This window comes from Daldinia loculata (assembly GCF_022478755.1).
Source record: "Daldinia loculata strain CBS 113971 unplaced genomic scaffold F4817scaffold_5, whole genome shotgun sequence".
Taxonomy (NCBI): domain Eukaryota; kingdom Fungi; phylum Ascomycota; class Sordariomycetes; order Xylariales; family Hypoxylaceae; genus Daldinia; species Daldinia loculata.
In genome coordinates, this window is record NW_026054859.1 from 745100 (window position 1) to 760275 (window position 15176).

Consider the following 15176-nt stretch of genomic DNA (forward strand, 5'->3'; position numbering starts at 1 on the left):
CGGAGCTTTTCCTTCGGCGTATGGAGGCATTGACGAAAGATAGACGGAGCTGCGTTCGCCGCTCTGTTTTCGTTTTCAGCAGAGTATGGGTAATATTGAGTGGTGAGGGTAGTGTAAGGAGTGTACGGGAAATGGTCTTGGTTCGGCAGGTGGGCATTCTGACGGCATTTGCGAAAAAAGAAAAGACTTGCGACTTGCATTGGGCATTTTATCTTACTGTTCACTTCCAACACTTGACCTTTGCAAAGAGGTATTGATGATTGACGGATGTTTCTTTTTTTGGGAGGGCTTTACGACCCCTATCGGACTGTGCATAATGAAAATGAGTTAATAACGTCGGTTTGGTTCTCGGCGGGAAAGAGGTGGCGAGGAGAGAAGACTCGAGGACAGGCGATGTTGTTTTGCCTCACTCTCCCTCTCTGCAGAGAAACTGTAGGAACTGGCTCTTGTAAGTTATAATAATAGATGATGACAACGGAATGCAATTTGCCGTTGCGGTTCCCCTCCATTCCGGAACATGTGCTCCAGTCTCAGTATCCTTGTTGAACGAAGAGGTTGACGTAGGTTGCCAGCCAATCCGGCTTTAGAATTGAGTTGTAAAGACCTAAAGGCAGGATACCTAAAGGCAGGATTGTGCTACATCTATTAGGTAGACTCGATATAAGGCCGCTTCCTAGGTACATGTACCTTGTGATAGGTACAGTATGTGGCTGAAGCTACCACAAAGCGGCGTACCTATTCGGCCAGACGCCAAGACCCCGGAACTGGCCGGCCTAAGAATTATTAGGTTCCGTCTTAACTGACTAACTGACTATTCGTCGAAGCTCCGTACAATAATTTTTAAGCTACTCGAACAGCCCAAATCAAATAGACAAGTCACAAGTCGCAAATCTCGCAACCCGTAAGGTGCTGGGGTTTATAAAGATGTCGCGCTCAATAGCAACTCCGCAACCGCTCTTACGATCTCTTCTGCAAACCCGCCCTCGGACACAGCAATGCCGCCGCTTTCTCTCGACATCCCCCTCCACTTCGACATCCTCCCCGCGACGACCCACAGCAGCGCTCTCGCACCCCCAGCAACAATGTAAAGCCAACGCTCGACCCCTCGAGCAGCGACGTTATAAGGCGAAGACGGTAGAGGAGGCGCTTAGTAGATACCGGACGGGGCCCTTCTCGTGGAAGGCAGGCTTGCTCTTCGTGCTCACGAGCGCGGGGCTCGTATGGTACTTCGAACACGAGAAGCAGCGCATGCAGCGTAAGCGCGTGGCCGAGGCTACCAAGGGTGTCGGGCGGCCGAAGGTTGGAGGGGATTTCAATCTGATCGATCAGGATGGGAAACCATTTTCGAGTAGGGATTTGAAGGGCCGGCATTCTCTGGTGGGTTTTTACTGCCCCTGCTAAGAATATTAGAATTGGTATAGGGTATTGGTATAAGGAATTGCCGGCTAACGTCATATCGACAGGTCTACTTCGGATTCACCCACTGTCCAGACATCTGCCCTGAGGAACTCGACAAGATGGCGCGGATGTTCGACCTAGTCGAAGAGCAGTGTCCCGGAGCCCTGACGCCCGTGTTCGTGACGTGCGACCCGGCGCGTGACGACCCCAAGGTGCTCAAGTCGTATCTGGCTGAGTTCCACCCGCGGTTTATAGGGTTGACGGGCACATACGAGCAGATCAAGGACATGTGCAAAGCGTACCGTGTGTACTTTAGCACGCCGCGAGACGTCAAGCCTGGCCAGGATTATTTGGTCGATCACAGCATTTACTTCTACCTGATGGACCCCGAGGGCGACTTCGTAGAGGCACTGGGACGCCAGCATAGCCCCGAACAGGCGGCGAAGGTTATATTGGATCATATAAAGGATTGGAAGAAATAAGGGAGGGTGCATATGATGTAGTGATGCTCTCCCATTCGGCCTGTGATATTATCAGGTACTTAATTGATACATCATAGTATCAATTCTGCCCATAAAGGCGTGCTTGTGTATATTATATAGACAAGAGTCGATGCGCGAGCCTGGGCTAGAGAATCCACCTCTACGTTGTATAAAGATTACGATTAACAAAATACCATCTTCGCCTCAAATATGAAATACCAAGTCCTCTTGCTCTATTACACCAATGAACTTTCAATAGCTGCCTACCTTAAGTAATTAAAGGTGATCGTCATCAATTGAATTTATCGAGTTGCACAGGTTCCGGAATGGAGCTCCGATAAGAGCCGGGTCTACTTATTTTTGATAACGCAGTGGAATGAACGAGTCGAACTTACCCAATTTATTACAATGATCAATTTGGTTTGAGTCTAAACTTACACTACTCACCTCCAATTCTACCACAAGAGAATGTGGCAATTGTGACGGTATTTATAGTCTAAATGAGTGAGATATGATTTGTAGGTAAATTCACCGGCCGATTCTTAGTGCCTCTCTCCCACTTCCACTTATCCTTCACAATGAAGGCATTTCGCGCTCGCCCATTTCTTGGCGGCGCGGTGTCGGGCTATACTCCTTGGTCCCACTCGACTGCTCGAGCACCGTCGTGTCCGCTTCGGGCTATCAGCAGTCTTGCGCAAAGACGAGGCTCAGGTGTAAACTACGTGCGGTCGTCTATAAGACCCGGATCCTTCGTCGGTCGTCCCTATAGCATCGATCATAAGGCTCCTAAACTACCACCTTTCGCTTTTGCCTTTGAGTAAGTGAGAGAACCGAGAAGGAAGAAATTCTTGGTCCTAAGGACAATCGGCTTACACAGCTCCCAGTATCGATGGCGTCCTCCTCCACGTCGCAAAGCCGATCCCCGGCGCGACGGAGACCCTGGAGTTCCTCCAGAAGCACAACATCCCGTTCATCCTGCTGACCAACGGCGGCGGTAAGCACGAGACGGAGCGTGTGGCGGACCTAAGCGCCCGCCTTGGCGTCGAGCTGTCTACGGATAACTTCATCCAGTCGCACACGCCCTTCCAGGAGCTGGCCCACGGCCGCGAAGGTGGCCTCCGCGACAAGAACATTCTTGTCACGGGTTCCGACGCCGCCAAGTGTCGTGTTATCGCCGAGCAGTACGGCTTCCGGCACGTCATCACCCCCGCGGATATCCTAGCGGCCCACCCCACAGTCTGGCCCTTCGACCCGCTCATGGAGGAACTCTACGCAAAAACAGCACGCCCGCTACCGTCGCCAAACCCCAAGATCGACGCTATATTCGTGTTCAACGACCCGCGCGACTGGGCCCTCGACATCCAGATCATCCTCGACCTGCTCATGTCGAAAGACGGCATCTTAGGAACTTACTCCCCGCGCAACGGGCTCAAAGACCTGCCGAACGGCGGGTGGCAGCGCGACGGGCAACCGCCCCTCTTCTTCTCGAACCCGGATTTGTTCTGGGCCGCAGGGTATCCGCACCCGCGGCTCGGCCAGGGCGCGTTCCAGGCCGCGATCGCGGGGATCTGGAGAGAAGTCACGGCGGGGGCGGCGGAGCTCGAGCGCGTTACGATTGGTAAGCCGCACGGAAGGACGTATGAGTTTGCGGAGCGCGTGCTTAATGCGCATCGGGCGGCGGTGCTTGGGTTAGACCCGGAAATGGAGGGGCAGGGGCAGGGGGTGTTGGAAAGGGTGTATATGGTGGGGGATAACCCGGCGAGCGATATCCGCGGGGCGAATGAGTACGAGAGCCCCGAGGGCACGGAGTGGAAGTCGGTGCTCGTGCGGACGGGGGTCTGGAACCCGGAACGAGGAGGGGATCCGGTGTTTAAGCCGAGGGCTATTGTTGATGATGTTAAGGGGGCGGTGGAGTGGGCTTTGGGGCAGGAGGGGTGGAAGGAGAGGATTTGATGGGGGTGGGAGAGGGTAAAGGGGTTGAGAGTAAGGGGTAGTATAAGTATGAGTATGAGTATAGTTATGTGAAGAAGTTGCTTGTTAAGTGAAGCTGTAGAACTGTGTGTAAAGGTTGAGATTAAGGAAATTGTAGTTAATCTATATTTACGTATTACGTTACTTACGAGCTTTAAATGTATATGTTATTATAACGAATTCCTTCCATTATTATTTCTTTCATTATATGAAACTTAATGGTTGCTAATAAGCCTTAGACTATAGATGGCTCCTTTAAAGGTATTTAAAATACAAATATTACTGAAATATATACTTTCCGGCAAGGAGCTTTTTATGTTTAAACTACTTTAATTCTCTAATATACAAGACAAGTGTTTTTTCATACGAAAATTAAAGGTCTACACTTATATTACCCTCGTTAGTTATTATAAAAGTTGACTGAAATTAGCTACTTGTATAAGTCAAGAGATCTTAAGTTCTAAGACCTTTAACGCGTATAAGTCACTTATATTCGGTAAGTCTAATAGATTGACACTCTACTTTCTTAGTCATAGTTGTCAGCCTACCCGGATAGTGTCACTCTTATTATATGGAGCTTACGTCTTGGTAGACAGTCATCCCCAGTATGTACCCTGATTGCTATGCCCTGCGTTATCGATGTACATATTGTTACGTCATTCAGGTCGAGCACGTGCCCCTAGAAATGAGTCTAAGAGGTCAGACGAAATAGAATTCTAGAACGTCAATACGCTTCAATGTTGAGAAGCCCGACAGCCGGCCAATTGTAGTTTCTTGCCGCGGCGTTGTTATATCAGTTTTCTAGTCAGCACCTAGCTGTTGTACAATCTAGATATTAATATATCAAGGGAAATTATTTACGCATACCTAACACGCCATTGCCCTTAGAACGGAAGCAGCTGCTTCTCGCAATTAATTTAAGGTTATCACAAGGGTACATTCCCTGCGACGTATGCTGCAAGGGGTTCCCGGTACTGCGGATTCGCGACTACCCGATAGCCCTGGTACTTACCCTAGTTGACAATACTTTTTTTATTATCATTTTCTTCAATGATATGCGACTTCTTATCAGTCCATGTTCTTCGGTTCCTTCAGCCAATTCTTCGTTGACAATCCTTCGCATTCGCACTCATCACACTCATCACACTCGCACAAAATAAAGCCTCAGTTCCACTAGTGAATCCTAAGGCCTGTTTGTTCCCCTATTATACCAAGTGGCGTATATCATCTGATCTTTATCTTTATGTTTAACAAAAGAAGCCTATCTTTTATTACTAGCTTTCTAAAGTCTAAACACTTACCATCATCACCCCCCTGCCCCTCATTTATTTGGACACCTTTCGACATGTCTACGTCTACACCGATCCTCACCGGCGAGGGACAACCGCTCCGGTCTGTTTTGAAGCAGGACGATGAACTGGAGAGGCCGTCTTCTCAAAACAATGTTACGAGTACAAAAGGTTGGTCAATTTAATTATCTTTGCCCTTCACCGTCGGGAGCTACCATGTCTCTCATGTCCTCCGCCTTTTCACTAAGCCACGTGGTCGCGTGAGGTCTTGATGGTAATTTGTATTACCTTGCTGCCTAGATGGATTCTGCATATGCAGCCCCTTTTACTAGAAAACGCAGTAGGTAGTCCTAGATTGGAGAGTATCGCGATCGCCGAACTCGAGGATATATGCATCCAGGCGCCAAGCGTCAAGTAGGCGAGGCTCGATATATAAAATAATCTAAAAAGGAAGAAGTCTTTTTTTTTGACGCAGGTATCCGTTCGTGGAAGCCCATGAGGAAGCTCTCATGTACTTTCTACTATCCGCAAAATTTCTCCCTTACCGTCACACTATGCTTACTCTATCTTAGCCGTACAGATAGCTGAACCTGAACCGGATCAGGACAATTTAGAGGAAATACACCCTAAAAGACAATATTCAGCTGGACTTGCGAAACGCTTAAGCGGCCGTCCACCTATGCTAGACCACAACTCTTCTAGGACTTCACTCCAAAGTCAGAACAGTTTAGAGCCGCAAAGTAGCCATACTCGCAGCCAGTCCCCTCATCATAATTTACAAGATGGTGGTCGTTCGCATTCTCATCATCATCACCAAATAGATAGATTTGTTGCTCAGGTTTCCGATTGGTTAGAACATGAGCGAGTCAAGAGACAAAATAGGCGGTCGAGGAGGGTTCATTCGAACAGACGGAAAGGCGCCAAGGATGACGCCGATAAAACCGACACACAGCAGCCGTCCGAGAGAGCTAGGGCGTACTCTATTGATTCCCAATCCAGTGACACATCTTTTGATAGGCTCCAAAAGATTGTCGACGATGGCATGAGTGCCTTGGGTCTCCATGGGATTCCGCACTATAGCTCAAAGCTTGGGAAGAAGTTATCACGGAAAAGATCCGTCACTATGCACCGACCGATCTCATCCGACACAGAGTATCATGATGGCGATATTTTGGTTCCGGCATGTGACGCAGTTCTCGATAACTCCAAAACATTAGGCTATTCTGGGGGGAAACCTTCTTCCACAGATGACGTCTCTTCTTCGAGTAGGAAAGAAGGGAAGGAGCGGAGAGCTTGGATCACCTTCAAGAACGAAATCATTAAGTTGACTCATACCTTAAGGCTCAAGGGCTGGAGACGTGTTCCTCTAGATAGTGGAGAGAGTATCGATGTGACGCGCCTCAGTGGGGCTTTGACGAATGCTGTCTATGTTGTCTCTCCGCCAGATAACATAATGATGACAGGCGAAGGGCATAAGAAAACCCCCGCGAAACTATTATTGAGAATTTATGGTCCCCAAGCCGATCAGATTATCGACAGGGAGAACGAATTGAATGTGTTGAGGAGGCTCGCGAAGAAGAAAATTGGGCCTCGTTTGTTAGGGACATTTACTAACGGCCGATTCGAGCAATACCTCAACGCCGTCACTCTCACAGCAGATGATATCAGAGATCCAGACACGTCGAAGCAAATTGCTAAGAGAATGAGGGAATTACACGATGGAATAGAACTCCTGGACAGAGAAAGGGATGGCGGGCCTATGGTTCTGAAAAACTGGGATACTTGGCTCAATAGAACTTCACGTGTGATCACCTACTTGGATCGAAAAATCCTCTCTGGTAATCCTGGTCCCGTCAAGGGTCCAGCAGATACATGGAAGCTGCGAGGTCTCGTCTGTGGAGTTGAGTGGGCTGTGTTTAAGGAGCTGGTAGATAAGTATCGGAGATTCTTGAACGATTACTATGGCGGCTCCCGTGCTATACGAGAGAGTCTAGTATTCGCACATAGTGATGTAAGAGCATATATCCAACTTAATTATTCTAAAATACCATACTAATCTGCGGTAGACTCAATATGGCAACATCTTACGCGTCCGGCCTGACGACAAGAAGTCACCTTTACTTCAACCCCATTATGAACATAAGCAGCTCGTGGTTATAGACTTTGAGTACTCGGCTGCCAACACGAGGGGTTTAGAGTTTGCAAACCACTTCACGGAATGGTGTTACAACTACCACAACGAGGATGCCCCTTTCGCGTGCGACACGACGAGGTATCCCACGCCGGAAGAGCAGCGTCGTTTCATACGGGCGTACGTCAACCACCGGCCCGACTTTCCGCATCCGGGTGCCTCGACGCCGAACCGAACACCCCTAGCGACTCCGACTTTACAGCCCAGTACGCCCGGCCTAGCCGCCACGAGCCTTGGCTCCACAAGTTCGATCCGGGAGTTCATGCTAGACTCGCGCGCGCCGCCAGGCGGCTGGAAAGAGGAGGATCGCCGTCGCGAAGAGCAGGCCGGCACCCAAGTTGACGCATTGGTGGAAGAGACACGCATCTGGCGCGTCGCAAACAGCGCTCACTGGGTCGCTTGGGGCATCATGCAGGCCAAGATACCCGGGTTCGACGAGAACGCTGCAGATGACGTAGAAGGAGCCGTGCAACCGACAGCTATCGCAGCACCGGAGGAGGAAGTAGGCGATGCGGCGGAGTTCGACTACCTTGCGTACGCGCAGGACCGCGCTATGTTTTTCCTTGGCGACTGTGTCAAGATGGGCTTGGTCACAGAGGAGGATCTACCCCAGGAGGTGAGGGGGAAGCTCAAGTACGTGGATTCCGAAGAACTGTTTGCTGGCGGTGCGATGGGGAAAAGGTAGCCAGTACATATATGATGGGAAGGGGGGTTGTGGCGAGTGATACACTGGCCTTGAAATACGCTTTCGACAGACGGACAGGTACCTAAGGCAAATATATTGGGCTCTTTGTAGGAGAGATGAACGATATGGAAGTAGTTTAGGTGCGGTACACAACTTATTATCTGGTAGCGAGCAATTGATACTTACCCAGCGTATCTACTTATAAGAAGGTCACCAGTCGAGTAGCGAATGAATTCCAAATGGGAAAATATAAAGTCAAGTGTATTATATCACGGTTCATTTGAGATGTCTTGGACTTGTCCATCACATCATAGCAGATAACCTAGCCCGTTGCATCCCCAAGTATCCAACCCATATATCCCACATCTATAATAGTCCACCATGTCCTCAGAAAATATCTCTCTAGATTACCTAAGGTACATTTATAATCCCCGATATATCAGCGCATACCTAAAACCTGCGGAATTACACACCGGGAACTCTACACCTAAGATAAACCCATGCGCATATTATATAGGTAACTATCCATAACGCTCCGAAGGACTTACTTACTTAATATGTACCACGTCCGGTAAGCAGCACACGCATCTGCGCCCATCAGCCTCGTCCGCTACGCACTCGGCTCGGAATAGTTCGGGAAGAAGTACGGTATTGGAGTATGACTGTGGTATATACCTCTATGATAACTACGTGTAATTCATATATATAGGTAGGTATATATAGGTATATAAGAGTGAGACACCTTACAAATAGTCGCGCAATGTAACCCAGAAAGAAAAAGAAAAAGAAAAAGAAGAAAAAAGTCGTAGGGTCGGAGTTGAGAAACATCATGGATGGATGTATGGTAGTTTAGATACCCCCGTCCCCATTCCTGATGTCCGGGAATCCTTCTCGGGGAGTTAGTCGGTGTCGAGTACGTAGCTTTAATGTACACCGAAACAATTCCCGCAAGGTACCTAAGTTAGGCTAGTTGACTGTCTGACTTTCTGATGGCATCTTAATACCGGCTATTCTGAAATATTCACAACTTCCCTCTCCAGCTATTGCTGTTTGAGCAACTTGTTATGCTTGTTGTGTCGAGGCACGAGGCAAAGGGGCTAGCAGTAAAACGCATAATATAAATATCATAATATCACTAATGTAAGCCATATGGCATTTACCCCTAAAACCTCACACAACACCCAGTATTTCAACAATAATAATAAATAGCCCACGAATAACGGAGTGTTTCTTTTCTCCCAAAGCTTTTTCAGAACGAACATTATCTGTATACAAAAAGGACATATTTTCAAACAATGAGCCCAACCAGAGGTATCTTTCCGTAGTAACGACGCGCAGCCAACAATATGATATAATATGATAAAAGATATACGAATGGGTAAATAAAAAGTAGATGAGCAGGCTTTGCTCGCTTATTCGCAAGGATATCCAATCTCGTGACGAAAGGGGGTATTGTGAAGAAGAAAAAAAAATAGTATAAATGATAAGCGGCAAGAAAACACCAACGCCGTAGAAGTCCCCAGAAAAAAGTAAGCCGTGAGGCTATCCCCTTCTTGTCCAGCCGCGAGGCTCCGTTCATCTTCGATAAGTACGGTATGAGAAAGCAGTAGATATTTTGTTTTCCTCCATATAGCACTCTGTCAGCCGTAAAGCGTATTTCGGCTCAAATATCGACAATGCCTCCCCGAGGCGGTGCTATGGTTACCCGCCGGCGCGTCCGAGGTAGCAATCGACTCAGTACCTCGGTCGTTTCCCCGTAGTCGTGTGACCTTGTGCTTCTATTCACCCGTGCCATAAAATTTTGATACCCCTTTTCTCTGCGTCCAGCAGCAAATTTTCCATTAAAGACTGTAAATCGAGTGGGCCTTGATGCCCTTTCTCGCTTCCGAAGCGGAACTGCGTTCTAATACCCCGATCCACGGGATAGCAGCTAGGTTTCCTCCATTTTAATAACCATATTCAGTGTCTATGTCGGCGACCGGAAGTGGTGCCTTCTTGTCGATGCGAATGGCTGTGGCGGTGAGAGTGGTGATGTTCTCGACGTGATGCGCTCTCGAGTCCGCGTTCGAGATTCTCGACTCGTTGTCGGTAATCCCTCACGATGTCTCTAATGTGAGCGATGCGATCAAAGTCGAGCTCAAGCTCGTCGATCTGAGCCATAATACCCTGAAAGCGCGCAATTTCAGCATCGGCATTGTCCACCAGATTGCCTGCATGGTCATACTGCTGCATAGTCACGACAGAGCTCTGTTCGCTGAGATACTCGATGCGCTGCTGGATCTGCTGCATCAAGCGGTCGAGGTGTCGTGCTAGCGCAGCGAGGCTAGAACTATCGAGAAGAAGGCGGCCTTGGGAAGAGGCCCGGCTGGCGGCGCGCGAGGAAGAAGAACCGGCCTGAGCTTGGTGGTAGCGGAGGAGATTTATTTCCTCATCGGTCAGGCCCAATTGCGTGTCCTCGACGGCATTGGCTTCTGTGGACGGCATGACTCTGCCGTATGAGGCGACGTATTTACTCGTGCGTCTACTCGTGCGTCTGCGTCTGCGTCTGCGTCTGCAAACTCGCTAGGAATCGAGCGTTGTGTAGCGTCGGTAGGGCAGGGGGTGAGAGCACGGCGGTGGTAAGCGGGGAGGATTCGGATGCAACGTCGTGTACTGCTGGTACGGTAGAGGTTGCGACACCGTTTTGTCAAGCGTCGTGTCGGCCGCGACTCGCGGCTTCATTGTCTCGAGATGGCGAAAAGACAGTATCGCGGCTTAGTGCAATGGCAGCATAACAAGATTGTGAGTTGCGAGGGGAGTCTGGAAGGAGTCTGGGAGGAACTCGGTTGGACGGGGGACTCGAAGGGGAAGCTCTCTTAGAATCTCGAAGCTGGATAAGGGTTGGCAGGGTTTGTAGAAGATGGAGGGGAGATGGACGGCTGAATTTGGGACGGGCACCCTGTATCCAGGTTCCTTTTTTTTTTGAAATTTGGTGATACAACCGGCAAACGACCTACTCCCTCTTCGTCATACTATCTACCACAAATCTACCACACCCATACAACGAGACCTTGTTGCTTTTACTCGGCGCAATCTGAATCCTTCGCGGGATAAGACAAGGAATATGTTAGACGGACAAGACGGACAAGCCGTGTTTTGGCGGTCAGCTGCAGTAGTTTCTCTCTTCTTCGTTTCCCCGCAAAAGAAAAAAAAAGGGTATCCTTAGTTGTTTACGAAGCGGTGGTCATATCTTCCTTGGACAACTTTGTGTTACCCTAAGATGAGAGCCCGGGGGTGAGGTGGTGAGGTAATTAAGAGAGCTTGAGAACCGAGAAACAACTATGTAACGTAGATGTGAATGTAGATGTAGACAAGAGCTAAAGGTTGTCGTAAGTTGGTTCGACCTTTTCAAAATTAAACCCTTGTGAACTGGCGGGGCCAATTGCAACCTGGGCATCGGAGCATTTGAAGAAGATCATAGGCCACTGGTCCAAAACATATATATATCGACTTTTTTCAGATTAGCATCTCTCGAATGTTGAATACCTGGTAAGTATTGAATATTGAATTATTTCAGGACTCATGTCCCACCCGAGCCGAGTTGCTGGTTTCCCTTATCGTTACAACGCGCCAAATGATACAAATGGCACGTTCCCCTGCGTTGAAGGGCATGGATCTCGCGTCGATCAGAGGTCGACTTAGCGCTTATAAGCACCCCCATGGGCATGAGAAGAAAGACGGGATCGTGTAATAAAATTCCATCTCCGAGCTTCCAATAGCTCGGTAAGAGATTTCAATCTTCCCCTGTAGAATTGCCACTTTTATTTTCTTTATTTTTTAACGCATCGCCTCATTAATAAGAGTGATGGGTAGAAGGTGGAAAAGTTGTAAGCGAAATGTAAAGTGTAATATTAATTCTTGTAGGGCTAAAACTCCGGCTGAAGTAACGGTAGTGAGTGTATAAATACAGTTGGTACATACCTAAATGTACAAGGTAGTCGCAGTGTGTACCTCTTACCTATCAGTGGAATTACCGACGTCATAACCTGTGCTATCTTTCTAATCTTTCTAACATGTACCATTGAACATTAAAGTGCCTAACTACGTCAAAGTACCAACGTACTACATAACAAGGTCCAACTTGAGCCTCATCAACATATCGACATAATACATAAAATATATAATACGGCTATCATCCCCTCGGTCTTCCCCTTGCTATAGCACATAGGGCTTAGGCTGACTCGGCTTCTCTGTCTAGTTAGGGTCTGCATCGCGTCTGCAGTTCGCTTCGCATATATTAGGCCGTGATCTACAATGCATTGCAGAAGTTCCCCCCCGGCATGTCTCGATCGAGAAGCGGACGTCAAACCTCCGCTATAACCTCCGCTATATTCATAGCAACAGCAGGCTAGATGTCTACAAACCTACCCGGATCCAGATCTAGATCGCATTGCGCAGTTGCAATGAAGACATCGCCCGGAATCACGGACCTGAAGAGATTTGGAGAAATAAAAGACCCCGTAGCTCGTAAGTTCTCATCGCGATATCGTAGATAGGTCGTATTTATATAACTGTCATATCCCATCATGTCCACACGTTCTAGTCGTAGAGATGCTGGAAATACGCCAGACGTAAGACTCGAACATTTCTTCTCAATAGTGACGTTGTCCCGTCAGCGAGATGTTACTTGGGAAGCTTTCATGCCTCTTAGGCCTCTGCTCCTTAACTGCAGGGACAATTCTCCAGAATGGCCAAGTGAGAATCACGGATTATCCTGATACTAAAATAGAGATCTCTTCGTACGACTTCCGGACCTACGATGCAAATGCTACCGAGCTGTCTTACAAGGGGAGATGGGACTCTAAGAAGGTTTCCTGGTGGTCGTAAGTTGTTGAAATTCATAGCTGAAACGACACGACACGTATATGTATATGAGGAACCTGACAGAGTGACGGTTGAACTAGAGCTCCCGGGCTTGTCTTTGGCTTTACAGGAGATACTGTTGCCATCACATTTGGAGAGCTAACTACAGATACGACACTCATCGGATATCGAATAGGTGGGATGGATTGGACTTTTGGTAAGTATAAGAGCACATCACTCTAATACCCTGTACCCCTATTCCTATGATTTCGAAACCCGTCCGCCTATAGTAGCTAACACGTAGTAGTAAGTAGCATAATACTCAATATAACCCATTATTTCTTCCCGTGCTATTGTCCACCCCTCACCCTAAGCACGTTCGACTATCATAGACGATGAATTAGAAGCTAAGACAACACCCCCCAACCCCCAGACCAACGTAACAGCAAGCACCACACACCTCCTAGCCTCTCCCTCAACCCCCGGCATCAACGAAACCTTCCCCATCACCCCCATGACCTTTGAGCTTCGCGTAACAAACTGGGCCTACGGCGTCCAAATCGACAAAGTGCACGTAGCAGCCGGCGAATCGCTGGTCAAGATCCCGCCGCACCAGCGCACCGTCGAGTTCATCGGCGACAGCCTCTCGGCCGGCATGTACACGAGCTACGAGGGCCTGTCTAGCTTCGCGTACGGCGTCGGCGCCGGCCTCGGCGACGCAGAGTACTATGTTACCGCGTACCCGGGCATCTGCGTCTCGGACCAGGACTGCTGGGGGAATCCGCGCGGGCAGGTCCACCAGTGGTTTTACGCGTCGGATACGAGCTGGCGGGCGGCGCAGATATGGGGCGGTGCGTTTTCCTCCTCTTCTCCTTTTTTGGCTGCTCTTATACATATAGCTACCTAGGTAGCCAGCCAGATATTCTTTATAGTAGCTACCTATATATAACTAGCAGAGATATGGCTTGACTATTCGGTGGAATATCTTGTATGCTAATAGAGGACCCCTGCGGCAGATGAGCCGGAGCCGTGGGCCTTTGAGAAACAGGAGACGACGCCGGACATCGTGATTATCAACCTCGGCACCAACGACAACAACGCCGCGAATAACGTCAGCACGGAGACGTACGTCGACGCTTACAAGAAGCTGATACAGGGCGTTCACGGGAAGTACCCTAAAGCGCAAGTCATCGTGATGGTACCGACCCCTTTTCCTCTCCCTTCCCCCCTTATCCTTACCCCCAACCCCCAACCCCCTTTCCTCGCCACACCGAGATACTAAAGCTTGCCGTCTCATCAGCAACTGTGGATGGGCTTCTACTCCTACGGCAACAGCTACCAGCAAAACCTAGGCTACGAGCAGGAACTCAAGGATATCGTGTCCTACTTCAACTCGGACGAATACCTCTCCGCGCCGACGATCTGGGACGGTACGACGAACACGACGACCGTCCTGGACGCGCCGAGCGAGTCTTTCGTGCATTACTTTAGTACCAAGGGCATCAGTAAGTTTTCTTTTACTTATCTGCCTTAAGTACCTAATCTATCTATATTTTCTCTCTGTATAAGTGGTAGGTACCTACCTAGGTATGTGCTAACGCACCTCGCCTTCTCCAGTGCAGCACAATGATATCGGACCGCAATGGCATCCGACAGACGTCGGTGCTATAAAGGTAGCTAGTCACTTGACACAGTTTATCAAGTTGACCTTTGGTTGGGATTTAGTTGCTACTGGTCCCGAGTATGTACTCATTTTCATTCCTTGTACTTTATTTGTCCTCCGATGTTCTGGGCTTTCGTGTGCTCTCCCTTGCTAAACTACGGGTTTTTTACCTGGCCTTGTCCTAAACGTAACTGTTTAACATAGTAGTGTGCTTTTGTGTTAGGTATTAGCTAACTCTATGTTGCGCGTAGGATATTCCACGAAACGCTGTACTGGAACGACCAGCAGAACTATTAGACTGGTATTTGCTTACTAGAACACGCATCGGTGGTGATTCAGAAGGGACCTCGAGATAGATATTGGGGAGACATTGATGATATTTGGTTTTATCTAACTTGATTGTACATATAAAACAGATCAGACTGGTATCAACAGAATAGAGCTTTGGAAAACATTGAGCTTAGCATTGATGTGTACTTCCTGTACTCTTTTACTTCTATATTGACTATAGGTTTATTTGCCCGAGATGAAAGCGACTAACCTAGGAAAATATATGGAATTATACAATATAAATCTGCCATTTCTCGCCCGGAAGACGTTGAAAAGTGATATGTGGACGATATATTACAACTATACTTACTTACCTAGCGTAAAA

The 15176-nt window shown here is 48.4% G+C and overlaps 5 protein-coding genes across 5 annotated transcripts; 4 read left to right on the forward strand and 1 right to left on the reverse strand.

The window, feature by feature from the left end:
* The first annotated feature begins 824 nt into the window (after nt 1-824).
* F4817DRAFT_326567 (SCO1 protein) lies at nt 825-2119 on the forward strand. The gene is made up of 2 exons (XM_049301908.1): nt 825-1377; nt 1464-2119. Exons 1-2 carry the CDS (start codon nt 925-927, stop codon nt 1878-1880), a joined length of 870 nt encoding a protein of 289 aa, XP_049162775.1. The 5' UTR covers nt 825-924; the 3' UTR covers nt 1881-2119.
* A 339-nt stretch (nt 2120-2458) lies between these two features.
* Nucleotides 2459-3833, forward strand: F4817DRAFT_312396 (HAD-superfamily hydrolase; the record flags this gene model as incomplete). The annotated part of the gene is made up of 2 exons (XM_049300120.1): nt 2459-2697; nt 2765-3833. The coding sequence occupies 2 exons, from the start codon at nt 2459-2461 to the stop codon at nt 3831-3833; spliced, it is 1308 nt and encodes a 435-aa protein (XP_049162776.1).
* An 813-nt stretch (nt 3834-4646) lies between these two features.
* Nucleotides 4647-8379, forward strand: F4817DRAFT_326569 (kinase-like protein). Its single transcript, XM_049301909.1, has 3 exons — nt 4647-5311; nt 5713-7151; nt 7207-8379. Exons 1-3 carry the CDS (start codon nt 5095-5097, stop codon nt 8014-8016), a joined length of 2466 nt encoding a protein of 821 aa, XP_049162777.1. The 5' UTR covers nt 4647-5094; the 3' UTR covers nt 8017-8379.
* Nucleotides 8380-9785: 1406 nt separating this feature from the next.
* On the reverse strand, nt 9786-10869 carry F4817DRAFT_216807 (uncharacterized protein). Its single transcript, XM_049298765.1, has one exon. The coding sequence runs from the start codon at nt 10498-10500 to the stop codon at nt 9976-9978; it is 525 nt and encodes a 174-aa protein (XP_049162778.1). The 5' UTR covers nt 10501-10869; the 3' UTR covers nt 9786-9975.
* A 1208-nt stretch (nt 10870-12077) lies between these two features.
* F4817DRAFT_326573 (SGNH hydrolase-type esterase domain-containing protein) lies at nt 12078-14964 on the forward strand. Its single transcript, XM_049301910.1, has 7 exons — nt 12078-12878; nt 12960-13074; nt 13292-13709; nt 13875-14056; nt 14159-14363; nt 14476-14599; nt 14773-14964. Exons 1-7 carry the CDS (start codon nt 12676-12678, stop codon nt 14816-14818), a joined length of 1293 nt encoding a protein of 430 aa, XP_049162779.1. The 5' UTR covers nt 12078-12675; the 3' UTR covers nt 14819-14964.
* Nucleotides 14965-15176: the final 212 nt, after the last annotated feature.

What these genes read in the sequence shown, in the direction of transcription:
- F4817DRAFT_326567 (XM_049301908.1), top strand. Translation starts at nt 925, where the DNA reads ATGTCGCGCTCAATAGCAACTCCGCAACCGCTCTTACGATCTCTTCTG. An exon ending in TGAAGGGCCGGCATTCTCTG is followed by an intron (nt 1,378 to 1,463) that starts GTGGGTTTTTAC and finishes TCATATCGACAG; the next exon opens with GTCTACTTCGGATTCACCCA.
- F4817DRAFT_326569 (XM_049301909.1), top strand. Translation starts at nt 5,095, where the DNA reads ATGTTTAACAAAAGAAGCCTATCTTTTATTACTAGCTTTCTAAAGTCT. An exon ending in CAATGTTACGAGTACAAAAG is followed by an intron (nt 5,312 to 5,712) that starts GTTGGTCAATTT and finishes ACTCTATCTTAG; the next exon opens with CCGTACAGATAGCTGAACCT. An exon ending in TAGTATTCGCACATAGTGAT is followed by an intron (nt 7,152 to 7,206) that starts GTAAGAGCATAT and finishes AATCTGCGGTAG; the next exon opens with ACTCAATATGGCAACATCTT.
- F4817DRAFT_216807 (XM_049298765.1), bottom strand. Translation starts at nt 10,500, where the DNA reads ATGCCGTCCACAGAAGCCAATGCCGTCGAGGACACGCAATTGGGCCTG.
- F4817DRAFT_326573 (XM_049301910.1), top strand. Translation starts at nt 12,676, where the DNA reads ATGTTACTTGGGAAGCTTTCATGCCTCTTAGGCCTCTGCTCCTTAACT. An exon ending in AAGCGCAAGTCATCGTGATG is followed by an intron (nt 14,057 to 14,158) that starts GTACCGACCCCT and finishes CCGTCTCATCAG; the next exon opens with CAACTGTGGATGGGCTTCTA. An exon ending in TTAGTTGCTACTGGTCCCGA is followed by an intron (nt 14,600 to 14,772) that starts GTATGTACTCAT and finishes TGTTGCGCGTAG; the next exon opens with GATATTCCACGAAACGCTGT.